We start from the raw sequence: 20940 nt of genomic DNA, 5'->3' as shown, positions 1-20940 counted from the left end.
GATTTTCTTTCAATAGCCCATCTGGTCCTGCCGCAGACTTCTTCCTTATATTCTTTATTTTGTCCTCGACTTCCCCGACGGTAGTCGGCCCGAAGTAGTCACCTAGCGGCAATTCTGAGGCACTATTTTCTAATATTATCGGATTTATGGGGCCAGTTCTCCCCCATAAATCATATAGGGGTGTGACTTGGGTAGGCGCTCCAAAGCTGCTCCTGCGCCACGAGCAACCATAATTCTTGATCTCTTAATCAACCAGGTTGATTTTGAGTGTCACTGGTATCAATACTGATGTTAGCATGTGCGACCTTAAGAGAGTCATAGTTACTCCCGCCACGGAGTTGGCCCCGCAACTCTTAACACGTTCGTCGCCCAGCGTGATTCGGTTATGTTTCCTGCGGGGCCCAAATCCGACCACCGATACGCTGAACGTAAATAGAACGATAAGCGGGAATTCACTGTTTATCGCCTTCGATTCATTGTAAAGAAAAGATTATTTAGTTCTGAAATGGAGAAAGTGATAAGCTTTCCAGCTAGAGTATTCCGAGGGATCTCATGGCAGATATCTCAAATCTTTCATTTATATACATGGAGCATACTTGTCATATAAACATCATTGTTATCGATGATCTCGTCTTATAAAAGTTCTAGAGCAGATTCTTCATGTGCCATTGCTGCACTTACTTATTGAATATATAGTACATTGGTATTGTACATGCGAGAGTGAGGAAACGTAGAGTGAACACACACGTGTATGTATCCTCTCCCTAGTATGTATCTCTCCTAGTGTAGGAGCGTCAAATGATAGCGAGAACCGTTGGGCAAGAGCGATGGGCTTTTGTAAGTGCTATAGACCTCCTGCGAGAACGATATCTTAAAAAGAGCAACACGCAAAGAGTAGAGAAGAAGTGTTCAAGGCTAGATCCAAATATGATACAATGCTGAAGAACTAAAATTAATACATGGTTAATGGTTCTGTTGATTTTGCTGGTTGGTTTGTTTGGGGGATTTAATCAGTGAATGAATTTCATTACGTGAAGAAAAGTTCGAGCCGTTTATGGAAAAGATCACGACAGCAAAGGTTAAGTAAGAAAACAATAGGAAGATTTCGAACAAGTAGAATAAACAAAAAAAAAATCAATATGAAAAGAAAGGAAATCACGATTCCAGTTTTTGATAGAGAGGACTACAGTATGTAGAAGAAAAGAATTACGATGTTTCTGAAGCTTAAAAAATGTGATACTGTCGTAATTAGAGAAAAGACTAATACAGATAATGCAGATTGGGATAAAAACGACTTGAAGTCTTACAGCGTAATCTTAAATAAGCAGCTAGAATTTATTAGTGAGAAACAAACGGCATATGGAATAATGAAAAAGTTAGACGAGATGTATTTGAAGGAATCTATAGCACTACAAATTGTGTGCAGAAATAGAGTGGAAAAGATAAGGCTTGATAAGCTAGTAAATGTATGAAAAAATGCGGGTGCACAAGTAGAAAGAAAAGGAAAGCTGATTTACATGCATTTTACCCGAAGCATATAACTATATAGGAGATCTGGTAAATGTCTTGAAGAAAGAAGATCAAACAGTAGCGTATGTGAAAAATAAAATCGAAATAGCTGAAATGGAAAATAAATCTGATCATGGAGAAAGAAGAACTAACGCATTTGCTGCAAAAAAAGGAAGATGCTTCAAATGTGGGAAAGCAGAGCATTTTGTGAGAGTGTCAAAGTGGCGTCCAAGCGGGAGGCAATAACGGTTATTGGCGCGGATCAACACGGGCTAGTGGTAGAGGAAGGGAAAACAGAGGCTATACAAGCAGGAGACGCGAAAACTCCCATCGTCAACAAGTAGCCGGCACGAGCGAGCAGAGCAACTCAGGGGTAGACGCATGAATCACAGGCTCATAATATGGTAATGGGATGGTCCTGTGTCCTAAATGTCCTGCAGAATCACGGCCATAGAGGCAGCGACTGATCTGCACCCGGCGGCAGCCCTTCCACAGAGCTCAGGACCTTATGATATAAACCTACCCAGAATCCGCAGTCCACACATTCTAAAATCCGAATTTTTTATCTTACTTACGAAATGTTCGAACTACGACGCGAGATCACCGGTGACCTGTTAATTTCGTGATTTCTTGTGTTTCCTACGTGACAAAATTGGCAATCCCTGCCAGGGTTCACTCAACCCATCAAGAAGAAACTTCAACGGGAACTTCACGGATTCCACAGCAAAGGACCACAGTCACCTCCTTGGTCAAAAGAAGGATCAACAAAGAACAATGGCAAATTGGTTTTGGCACACTATGGAAACAGTAGAGCCGAAATACGTTCTGAAGGTAGTGATTCTTCTTCTGCTGCAGGTGTCATACCTCTCAACATAAATCCAACTAACAAGAGTACCGAAAAGCAACGCGAACTAATTGCTACTTTGATTGAACAATTTCAAAGCCTAACTCACGAGTTTAGAAGCTTTAGAAATAGTACCGATGAAAACATTAAAAGTATAAAATAATTTAAGGAAACTAGCGATAGAAACCGCGCTAAAGAAATAGTAATCTTGCAAAAACCATGGATCTGAAATACGACACCGGAATCGACCAGTCACAGATGACCACCCATTTAGAAACCGCTATCGATAACGTAACAGATGACGAAACTGACGGATCAGACGCTTTACAAAGATTACGAAGTAAAACTAGTCACGTCACAATCAGACCAAGAAACGACTGCGACGAAGAACAAGGCGTCCAAGCAGAAAAGGCCATATGTATTGCTGAGACACTACGGGGTCGAGACGACGTAATTGTGGAAGACTTTGTCCTATCAATCGGCAAAGTGAGAGCCATGACAAAGTGTGCAAGGCAAGTGACGGAGAACTATTGTTACACCTTATACTCATCGAAAGCATACCCGACGACGGGAAAAGAAACGTACGATATCTAAAGATCAACTCGCTTGAAGACTTATAATCATGTTTAAGACAACACGTATCAACACTAACCGCTATTAGTAATTGCTGGAACAAATTGAAAAATTTAAAACAAGGAGCAGCAGAAAGCGTATAATCTTTCAACTCCAGGTTCCGACAACAGCTCAATGAATTAAATTAAGCAGCTCAAAACGAAAACCACACGCCAACTGAACGACGCGTAGCTATGGATATTGAAGAATGCGAAACACTTAAGACATATTTGCTCAATTTACGATACGAAATAGCACAGATGGTAATAGCCAGCGATCTGAGGAACCTGAACCTCGCCCAACGACTACTAGTCGACAGAGGACAATGGTTACGAGAAGTAAACCGTGTTACCAACCGCCCAAAGAGCTAATCTGACAACACTACGCCAGTATCGAAACGAAATACTACCGATCCACGACCACGAACTTTTACTCAGTCATCTAACCAACCATCAGGTGACCGCATGAAAATAAATGTTTCAAGTATTAACGAATCGGACACGCAGCCGAGATTTGCTGCTCCCAAAATTTTCTATTCACCAACCAAGGAAAGGTCCCACCTCAAGTAAACCAAACAACGAAGAAAACAGAAAAAACGATCTAGAGTCAACTGCATCACTATCGGAAGATTATCGTCAATCGTATTGTAACGAAGAAACAGAGAAAGTCGACTCTCTGTTATAACACTCTGGACGCAGTTACACACATATGAGTATGAGTAGTGTGGGGTATGTGCGTGCGCAGCGTCTTGTAAAACAGAAGAATGCAACTGTTTCGTACGCATGGCGGTAAAAAGGATGGTACGACAAATAAGAATGCTGAGATGCGTGCAATGTGTATCTACGAATATCTTGTAAATCACATATTAAATAAATATCAAACTATTTTAATATCACTTCTACGTGTAATTTGTGTGTTCCTATACATTTATTTCGTCGACTAAGATTCACCATTCTCAACATGGTAACAAAAGTTCCTGGTTGCCGGAATTTAAGGTTATGGAACTACGTGTAACCGGGAATGAATACATAGAACTTGATTTAAAAAGCTTGAAAATAAGTCCTGAAAAGGTAAAAAGGCTATTGGCAGAACAAATAAAAGAAATCTGGGTATTATAGAAAATTATTTGTGAAAAAAGAGAAAAAGGGGTGAAAATACAAAACGAATCAAGATGTGAAAGGAGGATGAAATCAAACTTCAAATATTCGACGGACGTGATTACAAGATATGGAAGAAAAGATGTTATTGTGTTTAAAATGGAAAAAGTGTGATAAACTGACTATACGAGAGAAAGTGGACACAGATATGCAAGCCTATTGAACCTAAAAGCGATGAACTCCATCTATTGTAGTATAACAAATGAACAATTGGAATTTGTTGGTGACCCTGCTTTAAGAATAATGAGAAAATTTGATGAAATGTATTTGAAGGAAACAACAGCATTGCAGATTTACATAAGAAATAGACTCGACAGAAAGAAATTGAGAGGCTTTGAAGATTCAAATTCATTTTTCACGGAGTTTGAAAAAACGATTAACGAGTTAAAAAGTGCTGGTGCAAATGTAAGTGAGCGTGAAAAGCTAGACTACATGCGGAAAACGCTACCAGACCCATTGAGTTATATCGGTGATTTAATCGACTTATTGAAAAAAGTGATCGCATTTGTAAATTTCTAAAAAATAAAATTACTATGTGGGAAACGCGAGGGCAGATTGAAAGTGACAAGAAAAGGTCGAGTGTATTTAACGTTGAAAAATAGGACATAAAGTGCCGTGGCTGTGGAAAATACGGTTACATAGTGAGAATTTGCACAAACACGTGGAAAGATGGAACCAGTAGTGGAGCGAAGTGACAAGGACGTGCATATCAGCCGTAGCAGAATAAAAAATGTGGAAATTGGAGACGGACGAATTTTAAAAGGAGCAAAAGTTAGAAAACTTTTGACTTTGTAGTAAACAAAATGAAAATTAAAATCACAATAGCCAATGTATTTTACTTAGAAGAAATAGACAAATACTTAATTAGCTATGCGAGAGTAATGGGTGAAAATAAGATTACTTCAGTAAGAAATACGTCAAAAATTTATAACAAATACAATAACTTGATAGGAATTGCATTCAAAGAACATGGTTTATACAAAATAAATAGTTATATTGAAAGGCAAGAGTCTCATGCAAAAAATGTAAAAGATGACACTAAAAGATAAATTTCACAGAATCTTGGGACATGTAATAGTTTTAATTATTTAAATACGACATGTAAGAAAAACTTAGTTGAGGGAATGCCAGAAAATTGTGAACAGAATAGAATTGAAATGTGGAACCTGCATCCAGAATAAAATGCACATTTTGCCTTTTCAAAATAACCGCAGTAAAGCACACGAAATTTTAGAATTGGTACATACCGATTTAACCCTTTCGCTGCTACGGGCGACTACAGTCGCTCTGCATAAAATGTCACTGACGTACTATGGGCGAAATAATTGCTCTTTGTAAAATGCCGTGTACTGTACATACGACGAGTGATTGAAGTTATTACACATCAAGTATCTTACTCTGGACATGTAGCGTTAGTATTTTGTTTTGCCTCATTTCTTTCTCGCGGACGAAATACCTCAAACACTTCAACTGAATGTGGAAAAGATACCAGAGAAATTACATGGACTAACGAATTATTCCGGCCAAATATTCATAAATTTAATTGTGAGCATTCGGGAATAAAAATATCAATTAGTTATTCGGCACCAGTTTTAGATTTTTTTCAATTGTTCTCTTCTGAAAATTTTATAAATTTCATTGTTGACACGACAAACGATTATCGGAGCAGAATTGATCAAGATGCTAATGCGATAAATTCCCGAAACACTTCTCTTCCAGAAATTTGTTGCTTTCTCGCCATCAAATTATTAATGCCACGAAATAAAAAAGTGTCATATTGTGAATATTGGTCTAACGATGAATTGTTCAAGAGCAAAATTTTTGGAGGAGTTATGAATACAGCAATAAAATACGGCAAATTTGCGATACGCCCAGACAAAGTTTTCAGAAGGCATTTTACCCTTTCGAAAACTTGTACCTTGATGAGGATTTACTCCTTTGTACAGGAAGGTTATCGTTTAAACAATACATTCCCTCTAAAAAAAAAAAAACAGATTTGGGATAAAATTTTTTATTTTATGTGATACCCAATCTGGGTATGTACAGGGTCTTATTATTTATAGTGGATCATTGAGTACTGTAAGCAGCGAAAATGAAATTATCTGCGAATCAAAGACTATAGTCGTGTAACTATTGAAACCTTATTTAGGCAAAGCCCATACATTGTATCTGGATAATTGGTACATAAGCCCAGCACTTTTTATCTTTTTATATAAAAATGGAACTAATACCTATAGAACTGTAAAGGAAAGGCGAAAGGGCACCCCAATTACCCAGAAAAAATTAAAAATGGGTGAAGCGAGTTTCCGCTCCTCAAGTCTTTTATTAGCAATGAAATGGTGTGACAAGAGGGAAGTGTATATGTTGCGTTCTTTCCACAATGAAAAATTTGTTCACACGAAACGTCATTATCGCACGCAAGAAATGATTAAAAAAGCAGAGCGTATTGTCGATTATAGTCGGTTGATGGGAACTGTGGACAAAGCAAACATGGTTATAAACACTATGCATTCAGAACGAAAAAGTATGAAGTTGTATAAAAATATTTTTATTATTTAATAGATATGTGTGTTTGGAACTCTCATTGTTTATATGAATTAAAAACTGACAAACAAATATCAATGGCAAAATTTCACCTGGAATTAATTCACAAACTTTTAAGTTATTATATACAAGGAAATAACAATAACATATCAACAGTTTTGGCACGGCGGCTCGTTCAGCGGGAGCGCCTCGCCGGAGAAACCTCCAGTGGCGAAAGGATTAAATGGGTCTCACACTAATACCAGATATGATGGATCAAAATATTTTTTGACATTTATAGGCCACTACAGTAAAGGCGCATAGATCTATACATTGAAATCAAAAAGTGAAGTTTATAATTGTTTCTTGATTATATAAATAAAGTTGGGTTTTCGGTTCGGTTCGGAGCGAGGGTAACACGCGGACGGAGACCTCTGCGGAAAAAGTTGAAACAAAAAAGGACAGGAACTTAAGTAACAAATCAGAAGGGAAACTTGATGATAAAGGAAATGATTTGAGACAGTCAGAACGGGAAAGAAAGAAACCTCAAAGATACGGTCAAACGAGCTCATATCTCATTTACGTGAATGTAGTTAGCGCAGATAGTCCTAAAATCCATGAAGAGACTTTAAGTGAGATGGCAGCGATTCACAGAAAGAAGCAATGGATCGAGAAATGAATTGTTTAATTAAAGATAAAACTTGACAATTAGTAGAGAAACTAAAACACAAGAAAATATTATATTTGAAATGGACATATACGAATAAATCTGATAATCGTCAGAGAGCGAGACTAGTTGTTCGAGGCTTCCAACAAAAATAAGTACTGGAAGATTTATACTCTCCAGTAAAAAAAATGCAGGCGTTGAAATTACTATTATTTTATTGCTGTCAATATGGTTCAATAATTATGCAAATGGATGTAGAGACAGCATTCCTAAACGGAGCTATAAAGTCGGAAATACTTGTAAAACAATCTATGGGTTACGACGACAAAAGCGGGGAAGTATCTAAGTTATCAAAGGCATTATATGGATTGCGTGGAAGTTCAAGAGCTTAGTATGAGTGTTTCGACGATTATATGAAAAAATTAGAATTTCAAAGAAGCGAGAGTGATTCTTATCTCTATGTAAAGTATGAGATCAATGATGTATACTTAGTTCTATTCGTAGATGACTTATTGATATGTGGGGAAAAATGAAAGGAAAATCGATGTGGTTAAAAACAAATTGTCAAACAAATTTGCGATAAAAGATTTAGTAGAAGTAGACTTACTTAGTGTTGAGATTATTAGATGTATGAACAGAGGAACGCGTGGATAAATTGTAAAATAGAAAATATATTTTAATACAGAAGTGTAAGTACAATTCGGATTACTTCTTAAAATGGGTTGATTGGTCTATAAACAGTATAAGTTATTCAAAAGGTAAAATTATCGTTTAAGCTCTACAATAAAAATTGAAGAGGGAATTTACGATCTATGTGAATAAAACAAATTAAAAGGAAATGAATATGTAGGACAAAATTAAGGTGTATTGAAATATGTAATTTTGTGCGCTACACCGGATCAGCCGCGCAGTAATGATTCACATATATGTGTCGGGTTTACATTAGAATTAGGGTTAGGGGCGTGAAACGAATCTTCGTTTGGGTTACACGTCGTCGTTATGCAATAGAGAAGACATTGACTAGTGCAAATACGATTATTATAGAACCGGACAAGTAACCGTGGTAGTTAGGCACTCGAGAAACTAATGACAATGATCCTAGGTTCAATAACGAATCCGCGGTCGACGGGATGATAGATGAACGTACTCACAAAATCTAAGTCGGATGCGTGATATTCACTGGTCGTAAAGGGTTACTCCTTTCATCAGTGAGATCGCGATCGAGAATGCCTTTCCCGTCCCGATGATGCCACAGAGGAAAACTATAATGGGGTGTGTCTAAGGACACAAGATCATCGGATTCGTCGAGAAAAGCCTTCGTTCAGAATGTAAGGGAAATTGACGTTGCTGCTAATTGGTCAATCTCCATATCGGTGGTTAGAAAAAGATGCTAGCCGCCTTCGAGGGAAAGTTGCTAGTGGGAGACGCCGCTCGTTGAAAAATATATCTCCCCTGTCTTCCCGTAGTTGGGACAAAGACTGTTTGTCTGTTTGAAGGACTTTAGTTAACTAAACCTTAAGATTTATAACGGGCCCTCGGGCTAGCCGAACATGTACTGCGGAGACGCATCGACATCTGGCAATCATCTTACTCGAAGAATAGGGTCTGCGTGTGGCGAGCCACGGGACAGAAACCGTTGGAATGTTTGCTGTCGCGTGTCGCCACGAATATTTCCTTTAAGGAGAGCTATAGAATTACTCCATACCTTTGCTAGGCAAAGCGTTCATCCCGTGACCGCGGCTACGTTCGGCGACTGACTGTCGCCTCGAGCCCAAGCTCACTATCACAACTCTCGAACAATTACAATCGGATTGAATAACTACAATTGTTCAATTACAGCTATAGTAGACTCTAGGTTACAATGTTGCGGGATTATCCAAAATTCCAAAGGCTCCGGTGTTCTTTCATCTCCGACATATGTATATGAGTATGATATAAGTATGTGTATGAGTATATGTGTGAGTATATGCGTGCGCAGCGTAGAACAGACGAATGTCACTGTTTCGTACGCATAGTAAAGAGTGAGACTTGAAGAGTACTGAAACGCGTGCAATGGTTATCTATGAATATCATGTAAATCACACATTAAATAAATACAAAACTATTTTATTATCATCTCTACGTGTAATGTAAACGTTACTACATATTTATTTCGGCGATTACGATCCGCAATTCTCAACAATAACTATGAAAGCTGAACTATGAAGATTGGTCAAGCATGAGCATGTACGTGACGCAGGTTAGTCTTTGTCACTCACGGATTCGCGAGCAGTTTGAAGGGGGGAAGGTATAGGCCAGAAAGTTTATCACAATGTGAACTGTGTTGGCTTATGGATGCGTGGCTATTAACTCTTTGCGATCTGGACCATCAACGAATCCGCTGGTTCCGTGCGTTAGATACAACTATCACTAATTTTCCTCAGCGACAGCACCATCATCACCGAAGGATGATAATTTTTCAATCTTCAATCGGTCAACATCTTAACTTGCTAGTGACTCTTTCCGTGTATACTAAACACTGGAAATAAATCAACTAAACACAACATTACTCTGCATCTTAACTTGCTAGCTTCTCTTCATGTACAGAGTGCAAATAAATCAACTAAACGTACTACTACTCGATATCTTTAATTTACCTCCACCTTGAGCGTTAATATCGTTCACGGTTTGTGATATCAAGCGATCAGTTTCAACCTGACTGATCGCCAGTTATTTGAGACTTCGCATCAAAAACATCAAGAGGAAGAATACAAATGAATAACGTAATCATGAAGAAAATAAGGAGTATTATTGCCTTGTATACAATAATTCGTATAATTTCAGCAAAGCAAGTAAAAAGTACGCCGCGGGGTATAGGACGATTGTAACATTCTCTTCGATTTCTATCGTTTTATTAACCCCTTAACCTACAACTGCGGGCATAGCTCGTAGTACGATAATCGGGTCAAATGTAAACGGGCAGTGGTATGATGTATGATGATCGGGCCAAATATAATATATAATGTAATATGTAATAGCTTGTTTACGTTTTCGGTCCAAAATTCTCGAACGTAAATCGTAGGTTAAGGGGTTAATAGCTTGGATATTATTTCTCATAAAGCGAAATTGCTGTCACTCGATAATGTCATGTAGCTATGTAAGTTTGTGGTATGAAAGTTTTTGTTGCAAATATAATAGCTTTTGCGTAATTTAAAGTCAAATTGTTACTTTCGCCAGTCTTCCGCGTCGCTGAAATATTATTGGTAGACTTGAAATTCTGGAAGTTTGGTTCTAATATTTTGAAAACGGAAATCGGCTGACTTCTTCGTGGTTGCTGGTTATACCAGGAGAGAAAATACAAGAGATGTTGAAATAATATCATGATTCTTCAGCAACGGAAGACTTTGGTTTAAATAAGACTTTAGTTAAAGTTTGACAACAGCTTTACTACGTTTGTTTGACTATCGCGATAAGGGAGCTGAGTCTAAAATGTACAAATGCTGAGCTAAAAATGTACAAATTGTTTAAAAGCTTCTAACTCGTTATTTGTAACATTCTCTGTGAAAAATAGAAAATATGTAATAAATATATGGTTATTAATGATATAAAAATTATTTGTGGGACCAAATTTATCATCCCAAGTAAAAGAAATTTGTAGCTGCACCTCCTATTGTAAATGGTGTACAAGAAGATAGTCATCTGCTCAAATATTTATTTTGGATGTATAGAAACATGCTAACATGTAATTAGGAAAATCTCTCAGAAAGTAAACTGATTTTCAATTGTAATAATTTTAACAATACTATTTCATAATTTGTTTCGTTACAATCTTCTTTTAAACTTTCTTACTACAATCATTTTTACTACTCATCCAGTATATTTCTTGACATATGTTGATAGTATTAACAAAAAAATGCAACTTAATCTAATTAATATCATTAACGAGAACAATATAAAACAATCATTTTATCTTTCACTTTTCTTAATTACATTTTAATGGTGAAGATGATTAACAATTGATATATCGTTACGTTATTGATATATAACGTCACGTGTTAGTGTAACTAATTGTAATGTCCATCAGATATTAAACCTTCTTCAAATAGATGCCGGAAAATCTAAATAACAATTATCATATGTTACTGATGGATAAAAGGCTAAATTCTTTGCTTACTTATTGCAACTTTTGTAATTTTCTTTTCAATATAGCTTCGTTAACACTGATATTTGTTATTGTATAACATTATTATCTACACTAGTACTATTTTTCAGGATCTTGAAGAACATGCAGGGCCTATACAAATATTAAGAAACTACCCAGCAAAAGGATTTTGTATAAAGTATTCCAATGTGCAGAATATGGATGACTTTGTTGATTGGGCATTTTTGATAATAGACTATTTGCAAAATAAACAAATAGCACACAATATATATATTACGAGAGGTAAATCAAATATTAAAGAAAATAAAGAGGAGTACAGAGACGTAAGAATTTATATTTAGGCCAGAAAATCTACTCAAGGTGCAAAAGATATTCATGCGTTTAATCTGGCAGCTTGCGAACTTTTTGGACACTTGTCAATGAAATGTGAGTAATTGTTACTATATATACGTATATATTCCTAATCATATTCTTATCAGTTTCCTAGTATATTCATAAAAAATTATTGTTCATTCATATTATATTTTATACTTAGTAGCCACAATCTATAATTTTTTAAAAATGATACCTAAGTTAATCTATAACTTGTGTCGAGATGAAAATAAATTAACAAAATGGTATCCCGAATAAGATAGAAAACTTTTCGGAGATTTTAGATTACGATAGCAAATACGTTATTATTTTCTTCACGTATCTGTACCTGGCGCGAAGCCTTACCAGGTACGGTTTTCATAAGCACAAAGTTGAGGTACGTACAAATAACGCGCTATAGTTATTCCGTTGTGACCACAGCTACCTGTATGCGGATCCAGTTGCAGGACTGCAACCATTACAGGAGACCGCTGTCAGAGGAAATGTGCTGCTCACACGCTGATGTTCCGCAGTTGTAGAAAATCTCGAAAATGTGGTAGAAATTCATTTCCTATGGAAATTTCACTTGAAACATTCACGTGGCAATATTGAAATAGGTCGGTCGTAAATTATAATATACCTCAAAGAAAAGACTGAATTGTCAAACTGCAAAAAAGCTACTTCACCTCCGATTTTTCCTAAATACGTAATCGCTTAGTTTCCGAGATATTCGCAAAAAATGATCGGTACAATGAACTCAATCCATAGCTGTGTGTCCATGGCAGCGTATTGCGCGTTAGTATCGATGGGCTGTAAAAAATGTTCATTATTGTTGAGGTTATTTGATGTATAAACAAAGAAACTCGTGGATGAATTGTAAGGTAGAAAATATATTTTAATGCAGAAGTGTAATTATAAGTAAGAATACAATTTGAGTTGGTCCAGATCCGCACGCTAGCTGTGTTACCCAATAACTAAAAATCCCGAAGCCAACGTCGCCTGTCTACTGTTTATGGTCTGACTTCGTCGCAGTCTTTTGTCTATGGCTTTGTGGCGGCACTCGACAACAAATACCGTCACTCGACAGTAACTACAACCGGACCACGGTAGGGCAGTGGTTAGCGCCTTAGATTACGAAAGTTCGGGACCCGGGTTCGAATCCCAGCGCCCGTGTCCTATTTTTCTTCCACGCATCTAAATTAGAAGAAAAGTAGCAGTACCTCAGCAGCGACATCTACAGCCAGCGCTATAAATATCACGGACAACAACTACATTTCAGCTTCAGTGCTTGAGAAAACTAAAAAGACCAAATTTTTTTTTCTTTCCTTTTTTTTATTTAATTGTTTACATTCACAATTTGTCCAGTTTGGACATTTGGTAGAGTTTTTTAGCTGTTAGATTATCATGTGGGTGACTGCCCCCGGTGGGATACCATTTCGTGTTGGTTAGGTTGTGTCCTTTGTGAGGTCTGTTGGGTGTTTCCTTTTCAGTCTTCTATCCATGTTTGAGGCGTTGATTGTTTCCACAGCTAGCCGGTTTGGGTGTGTTCCTATTCTTTCTTTATATTTTCCTGCGTGTCTGCTAATTTCCTCTATGACCGTTGGTATTCCCAGGTCCTTCTATATATCCTCGTTTCTAAGGTACAATGGGGTGTTTACTATTGTTCTAAGAATTTTAGCTTGTACTGTCTCTATTTTGTTTATATGGCTCATTGCTGCTGTCTCCCCATAGTGGTATTCCGTACGTCCAGATTGGTTTTATGATCGTTTTGTATATTTTTAATTTATTTTCCATGCTTAATTTCGATTTTCGACTTGTTAGCCAATGCATTTGTGTCCTTGTTGTCTGTATTCTGTCTGTTATTGATTTAGTATGCTGTTTTCATGCGAGTTGTGTTTCTAGGTGGAGTCCTAGCAATTTGACTTGCCTTGTTTGTATTATGTGCGTGCCGTTCAGTATAATGTTTGGTGGTATCTGTTTTCGCAGTGTGAATGTAACGTGGTTGCATTTTTCGGGGTTTGCTTTAATTTGTTTAACTTGCAGCCACTTTTCTATTTTTGTGATATGTTCTTGTAGTAATTTGACTGCTGTTTCTGGGTTAGTGTGCCTGACTAGTACAGCTGTGTCGTCCGCGAATGTCAGTATTTTGCTATTGGTAGTTGTTGATATGTTGGCCGTGTATAGCGTGTATAGTATTGGTCCTAAAACGCTTCCTCGCGGAACACCTGCCTTGATGTCTTTGACTTCGGAGTACTTCAGAGTCCTTGATTTTTATTACGAAGGTTCTGCTACTTAAGTAAGATTTTATTAATTGGTATATTTGCTCCGGGAATTGTTTCCTGATTGTTTGTAGAAGGCTATTGTGGTTTATTTTGTCGAATGCTTTCTCTATGTCCATAAAGACGGCTGTACAGTATTTCTTGTTTTCTAGTGCTAGTATTATTTCGTTGACCAGTCTGTGCATTTGCTCTATAGTGGAGTATTTGTTTCTGAATCCGAATTGGTGATCCGGTATTAATTTTTCCTTTTCTATTATTGGTTTTATGCGATCGTATATTATTTTCTCTAGTATTTTAGAAAACACAGGAAGTAGTGATATTGGTCTGTATGATGTAGTTTGATGTGGGTCTTTGCCTGGTTTAGGAAACACTATGATCTGTGCCAGTTTCCAAATTTTAGGAAAGCACATAAGTTCTTAGTATTACGTTAACTATTTGTCTTATCGCTTTTGGCGGACGGTTTTTCAAGATTTTGCCATTGATTAGGTCGATTCCTGGTGCTTTATTATTTTTTGTTTTCTCGATTATGTTTCTAATTTTTTGTGCTATTGTTTTGGGTATGGTGTAGTGTTTGTCAGTTGAGGTACTAGTGGTTTGCGCATCCTCGTCCGTATGACTATTATGGTTGCTGTTGTTGATATTGTGTGGTGTAAATGTGTTGTAAAGGTGGTTGGAAAATTCTTCAGCTTGATCTTCGCTGCTTTTTGCCCATGTGTTGTCTGCTTTTCTGATTAGTGGGACTAGTTTTGTTGGTTTCTTTATTTTTTTCGTGACTTCCCACAGGGAGTAGTTGGAGTTCTCGTGTGCAGAGAGTGACTCTATGAATTTTATGAATTCGTTATTGTTGTGCACTTTTATTTTGTTTTTTTATTTCCTTTGCAAGTCTGTCTAAGTGTATTTTGTTTTCTCGTGTTCTATGTTTTTGCCATTTTGCTTTTGCTTTTCTTTTTTCTCTAAATTGTTCAAGTATGTCTGGTGGAATTATTTTCGTTTGTCTGTTGGTTGGTTCAGATATAGTAGTCGTCCATGCTGCTTCTTGTATAGTTTCTGTGAGTGCTGTTACTGCCTGTTCGATGTGTTCGGGTGTTTTCAATGGGATGTTGCAGTTGGTTTTGCTCTCGATTATTTCTTTAAAAGTTTGCCATTTGGTGGTTTTGTTGCGTAGTGTCTCTGGATTGTTGTAAAGTATTGGTTTGTTTCTGTATGTAATTATTATGGGTGTATGATCGGAGCTAAACTCGAGGCTGGGTGTTATTTTCAGTTATGTTAGACCAAATGTAGAGTTTTCTTAGAAGTGGTGGTGACCTCTTAGGAGTGGTGGTTACGAAATTCTCACTATTTGTTTGACATAAGACCATTATTATGACAAAAATTGATAACATTTCTGTTTACGATTTTTTCAAAAATTTTGCTAATATTAGGAAAAAGTGATACGGACCTATAACTAACTGGGTCCGATTGATCCTTATTCTTCTTCAAAAGCGGTTTTATTTTAGCCAGTCACCAGACTTTCTGAAAACGAGCTAGGCTTAAACGGTTGTTAAACAATATTTCTGATGTAATTCCCAATATACAAGGTGCTTCACCTAAAACAGGCCACGTAAATATTTTCTCGATCTGCGATGATATGAGAATTACTTTCACGAAATTCAAGTGATTTCGGGAGATGAGCCAGATGTAGGAAACATTTTTTGTAGTGTCGTTTTTTAATGAAAATATTAAGGAACTACATATGAAATCATCGGAAAAGCGCTACAATCATTGTCCTACGCTGTCATTTTCTTACCTATTATATACCGCAAACCAGGACAAAAAGAATAAAAACAAAATAACGCATATGCAATACGTAATGTGCAAAGTACAATGTACCAAATCATTACAAAGAACATAAAAATTATGATATTAATGACATGTACTTCCACTAGTACGCTTAATCATTTCCAATATTCGATAGTCCATATTACAAATTAATTTTTTAAATATTGTAATATAGTAACATTATTATATTGTTTGCCTCTCTTATATACGGCTCTTGATAGCATTCCGACTAAGCTTTTCGAAGTCCGGGCAGCGTGAATACCACTTTAGTCTCCAATCCTTTTGTCGAATGTTGAAAGATAACATTTTCTTCGTGACTTTCTTAAAGGATCGTAATCAAACAATCATCTACTAACTCTATGTATTGTTCTGAATTTATTCTTATAGAGATCATACAAATTGGTGCTTTTTAGAAATAACTGAATGTAATCCACACCATCGAACTTCCTTCACCGAAATTTAACCAAAGAGTGTCAATAATGTTTAAATCTGCCTGGACTGACTAAATTAAATTTTTTTTCATCAGAAAATGTAATATCTTTTCACTTCTCACGCTATGACATGTGATTTTGAACGAATTCCATTCTTACTCTTTTATGCTCCTGCTCAAAAGGTGGTTTCAATGATTTTTTGGTCTACTTTAATCTTCTATTTTGCCACAATATTTTTTAGGCACGTTGTGCGATCACCGGAAAGTCCAAAATTCCCAATAACAATTTCTTTGAATATTCGTAAACGATCTTCTCTTGTTAATTTAGTATTGTCACCAGTATAGTGGTTTTTACCGTACTTCTTCGGCATTTCCAGGGAATTGTAAATAGATGCAGTGGACTTATTAATTTTTGTAGAGATCTCTCCGATAGTTAAGTCAACATCGTGATATGCTGCAATTTTTGCTTCTTCTTCTGATGTTAAGACTTTTGCTCGTGGTATTGCTGCCGTTGTCACGTGGAAGAACAGGAAATCACGAAATCAACAGATCACTGTCAAGATCAATGTCAAAAAACACGATGTAATATTAGTTCTTAATTTACATAGTAAGTGAATGTAGTAATTATAGTTAGTTATTACTGCACAGCGGTATATTTCACAAGTGGAAGAATAATTTGCTGTTATTTGATTGCTGAAAAATTTGATTCGCCACATTTATGGTTCTAATGTGCGTTAATAAACAGTCAGACAATAATCACTTACTTTACATTTTTCTTTGAAACATAAACGTTCTGTAGATTACGATGGAACTTTTATACTAGTTTATGAGAGAATAATTGGGTTATAACGTATGATGATATCGATACATTTTATCCCCATTAGAAATACGAAGGTTTGTAATTATCTGTAAAAGTATTGTTTAACTTTTTTAATATTCAGTATGACGAAATAGCAAACTGTCTATATCATTAATTACATAATTATCGCATGAAAAAATAAAGCGCCGTATTTGTTTATTTTTGACGCTTTTGTTATTAATGTGCAAATGGATGATTAGACATGTTTATTAATTGAATATTGGTTATTAATTGGAATATCTCTTTGTAACTTTAAACCAGGATAAATAATTATCATTTCTCTTTATGTATGTTACAGCCAAAGAGGCATACGAGAACGTTACGGAGGAATATGTAACACGCGCTTTGCGAGAGGCAACTGAAGAAACTTTCTCTTCCGTCGCTGCTGAAATTAAAGCGTTAGTAGAGTCCCAATAAATGCAGCTGCAGTACAAAAACAGACAGTGTAATACTTTCGAAATCTATAACTAAGCAAAAGCATATAAATTTGGAAATGGAGAAAACAACGCGGAGCTAAAATCGTGTCCCCAGTAACATTATGCTTAAACCATTTTATATTTGCGAACTATATTCGGTTATCTTTAAATTAGCAAAGAGAAATTGTTTCCAAATCCAATTTCGCCGTTTGAGAGATGCACATTCATATACATATACATATACATGTATATGGATGTACATTCGTGATCTCTGGCATAGTAACATAACATTCCTATTGAACGTAGCAACCGCGATTCGCACGGTGTCAATTCAGACCACTCGTGTTCTGGTATAGGCAAATTAAAACAAAATTGATGTAATATTACAACTTTACTGTGTACATTTTTTCATTAGTATAAACAACTATTACTATAATAATGTTGAAGAAAATATTAGGTTGGTGTGATTACCAGTTCCTACATACAAAGTTGGTACGACTTCTAACGACGCTCTTTTGTTTTGGCGTCCGCCACGTGTTAATCATCTGAGTGTATCTGGTGTGTTTATATGGCTGTACATGGTGGTGAAATACAGAACGTAAAAGCTGAATCTGTGTGAATCAATAAATATCAAACTCCAAAACCTATTTAATAACAAATAATATAACAAATTAAGTAATATGCTGTAGACTGTAAAAAACAATAATAAAATGTATGTTTATATTAACACGTTGAATGCCATGGTGGTTGTCACGTAAAATAGAAAGAAACTTAAGAAAAAAAGGAACTTTATTTTTTTCTGGTTTACAATACACTTCCGAGCTCTAGGCGTGACTGTTCAAGACTGACTTGGATGATTTTAGGGGGTGTATTTAAATTCTTTTATTCGTAGGAGTGGGAAAAGGCTTCGATCATATATTTCTGAGAACGGGTAGAGTGACCGGATGCTACCCCGGTAGTCACTCATGCTAAGGCGCTTGGAATTTCGCTATCCTATCGTTTTGTTTAGTCGGATTTCATCTGTGACATTCCCCCCTTCTTAGATTGAACTTGCTCCCTCAAGTTTTCTTCAGAAGACTTTCGTGGAATCGGACTCGGCGTGGCTTGAAAATCACAGCTGATTCCTGTTCTTCTTCGAGGTAGTATGAGTTGGTCGGGATATAGATGTCGGATGTTGCGACCGGAGAGCTTGGTGCTGGTGGGGATGTCCCATTATGGCTGTTGATTACGGTTTCATTTCTGCAGCAAAATAAATTGATACATAAACTATTCGGTATACATTTGAATACTCCTATCTTGTTTTATCCGTATATATCTAGCATGCCTGATGCTATGTACCCTAATATCTGGAGCGTGGTTAGCACCCAATATACCTGTAATATATTCCATTCCGTGTTAGAGACTAAAGATACTATGATTTTAATATCACTGATGTCGAGTATAAACTGAAACTGTTCGGTTTTGGCAGAGATAGCGGTGTTACACATCTGGTTGTCTATCGCTTTGGTGTAGTTTTCTATAAATTCATCGGGGTCGAGTATTTGTGGGCTAATTATTCCGTGTTGCCTAATATTATGACGTTAAGTATCTCGTCTAACTGAAAGTTTAAAGTTTGCATCGCGGTGTCGAGTTTCATAATCATTTTAAGCATAAATCTATCGATATTTGCCTGCTGTTGTTGTTTTAATACATCGTTATATGATTTCTCTAGGTGGTTTAGGTTTTCCGAGTTTACAATTTTTCTAATAAGTGCTGTTTGATTAGCTATTGCAGTCTTGATTTTATTGTTGTCATCGAATAGTTTGTCCATGTTTTGGTTTATGAGTGTAAGATCGTCATCGTCGAGAGTTCCGAATAGACGTTTCGATACGGAACCTATGATGTTGAGTAAACCTCATTTGCTTCGGGTGTGTATTAACGTTTTCAAGTGTTTTGCGAGTTGTTTCAGGTTATTGATACAGTTTTGTAATCCTAATTTCCTAGTTGGCTTAATATATTTTCTATGTCGGGTAATGCATAGGCGTCTTGGTCAGTCAGTTCGTTTAGTTTTCTGAAGTCAATAACTATTCTCCACTTCTGTTTTCCTGATGCATCTAATTTCTTGGGAACAACCCATACTGGTGAATTGAACGGAGAGTCTGATTCTTCTATAATGTTTTTATTTACTTTTCGTTTTTTTTTCGTAGATTTCGTTTTTGTGGCACTCTGGGAGTCTGTATAGTTTGGTGTTTATGATTTTGTCTTGTTTTAATGTGATTGTATGTTTTGTTAGATTAGTACATCGTAATAGGTCTGTTTCTAAATTGAATGCGTCAATGTAATGTATTAATATTTTCTCTATGGGTTCGCGGAGTTCGCGTTTAATATGATTTGTTCTCACTATGGTTTTAAGTTTAGCAATTTGATCTAATCCTTTACTGTTATCAATGTCATTAGAAATTTCATGATTTGTCTCATCAGAATTGAAGAAGCATACTCGCGTTGGTTTGCCTTCTAGGTAGATGGTTCGAATTCTCTTTTCGCCTGGTTGTATCGTTTCTGGTTTCTGAAAGTATAAAATCTTATTATCAAGTTTTAATCTATCGTTGGAAATTTCATATTGGTACTTCTCTAAACAAGGTAGTCCTATTATTCCATCTTCCATTAGGGGAAAGTCTTCCGGTACTATAAAAAATTTATGTTCTTTGCAAACATTTTAGATCTAATAAATTCGTTAGTGGGGTATTTGTATTGTACCATGGAGAACATTCGAGGTTCATCGGCTTTGAAGGTTTGAGAGTCTACTTTGTCATTTTCAATAGGTTGATTCCTGCTTCTGCGTCGGTGAAGTGTGTTACATGTCCAGTTTTTGTGTTAAACCGCATTGTGAGAAGTTTGCCTGTAGGATAGTGGCGGCACTTGCTCCGAAAGGCTGGTGACCCGCTTCATTTATTTTCGTGGCTCAATGGTGGCTTACCTGACGGAGACATCGGCTTCTCCTCGTAAAAGAAAGGTCTCATTTCGCTTCGTAATTGATCCGTCGTCCTGATGTCGCTCGTGAGTGTTAATCTCATTTCTCATTTTGGAATCTGTAAGTACTCAAGCAAGCCCTGATGCATTTTCTTTCGAATATGCGAATTTTTTCCATTTGGGAGGCTGATATGTTGTACCAGATTGGGCAGCCGTAGGTTATGATCGGTCTGATTAGTGCTTGATAGCATAGAATTTTTACTTTGCTGTCGAGATGTTTGGAGTAGAATAGTTTTTTTATTTTCCAGAATGCTTTATTGGCCGTCCCCACGGGTCGGATTCGACCTCCTCGATCAGTTCCGTCCAACACCGAGCTTTCGCGGTT

At 36.6% G+C, this 20940-nt stretch overlaps 1 protein-coding gene across 3 annotated transcripts in view; it reads left to right on the top strand.

The window, feature by feature from the left end:
- LOC117241050 (GDP-D-glucose phosphorylase 1-like) overlaps nt 1–18216 on the top strand; it is a 39687-nt gene extending 21471 nt beyond the window's left edge. Inside the window, exons 4-5 of one of the 3 annotated variants that reach the window (XM_033507032.1) lie at nt 11564–11879; nt 17489–18216. In XM_033507032.1, coding sequence (XP_033362923.1) covers nt 11564–11794 — 231 coding nt within the window. In that variant the 3' untranslated portion in view covers nt 11795–11879; nt 17489–18216. Of the gene's footprint in view, nt 1–3779; nt 3924–11563; nt 11880–17488 lie in introns of those variants that run through there. The other 2 variants (XM_033507035.1, XM_033507033.1) reach the window with 2 other exon arrangements.
- The last annotated feature ends 2724 nt before the right edge of the window (nt 18217–20940 follow it).

This window comes from Bombus vosnesenskii, unplaced genomic scaffold (genome assembly GCF_011952255.1).
Source record: "Bombus vosnesenskii isolate JDL3184/JDL3185 unplaced genomic scaffold, Bvos_JDL3184-5_v1.1 scf7180000015210, whole genome shotgun sequence".
NCBI lineage: Eukaryota > Metazoa > Arthropoda > Insecta > Hymenoptera > Apidae > Bombus > Bombus vosnesenskii.
Note: the sequence above shows the minus strand (reverse complement) of the source record. Positions and strands in the feature narration are given on the sequence as shown.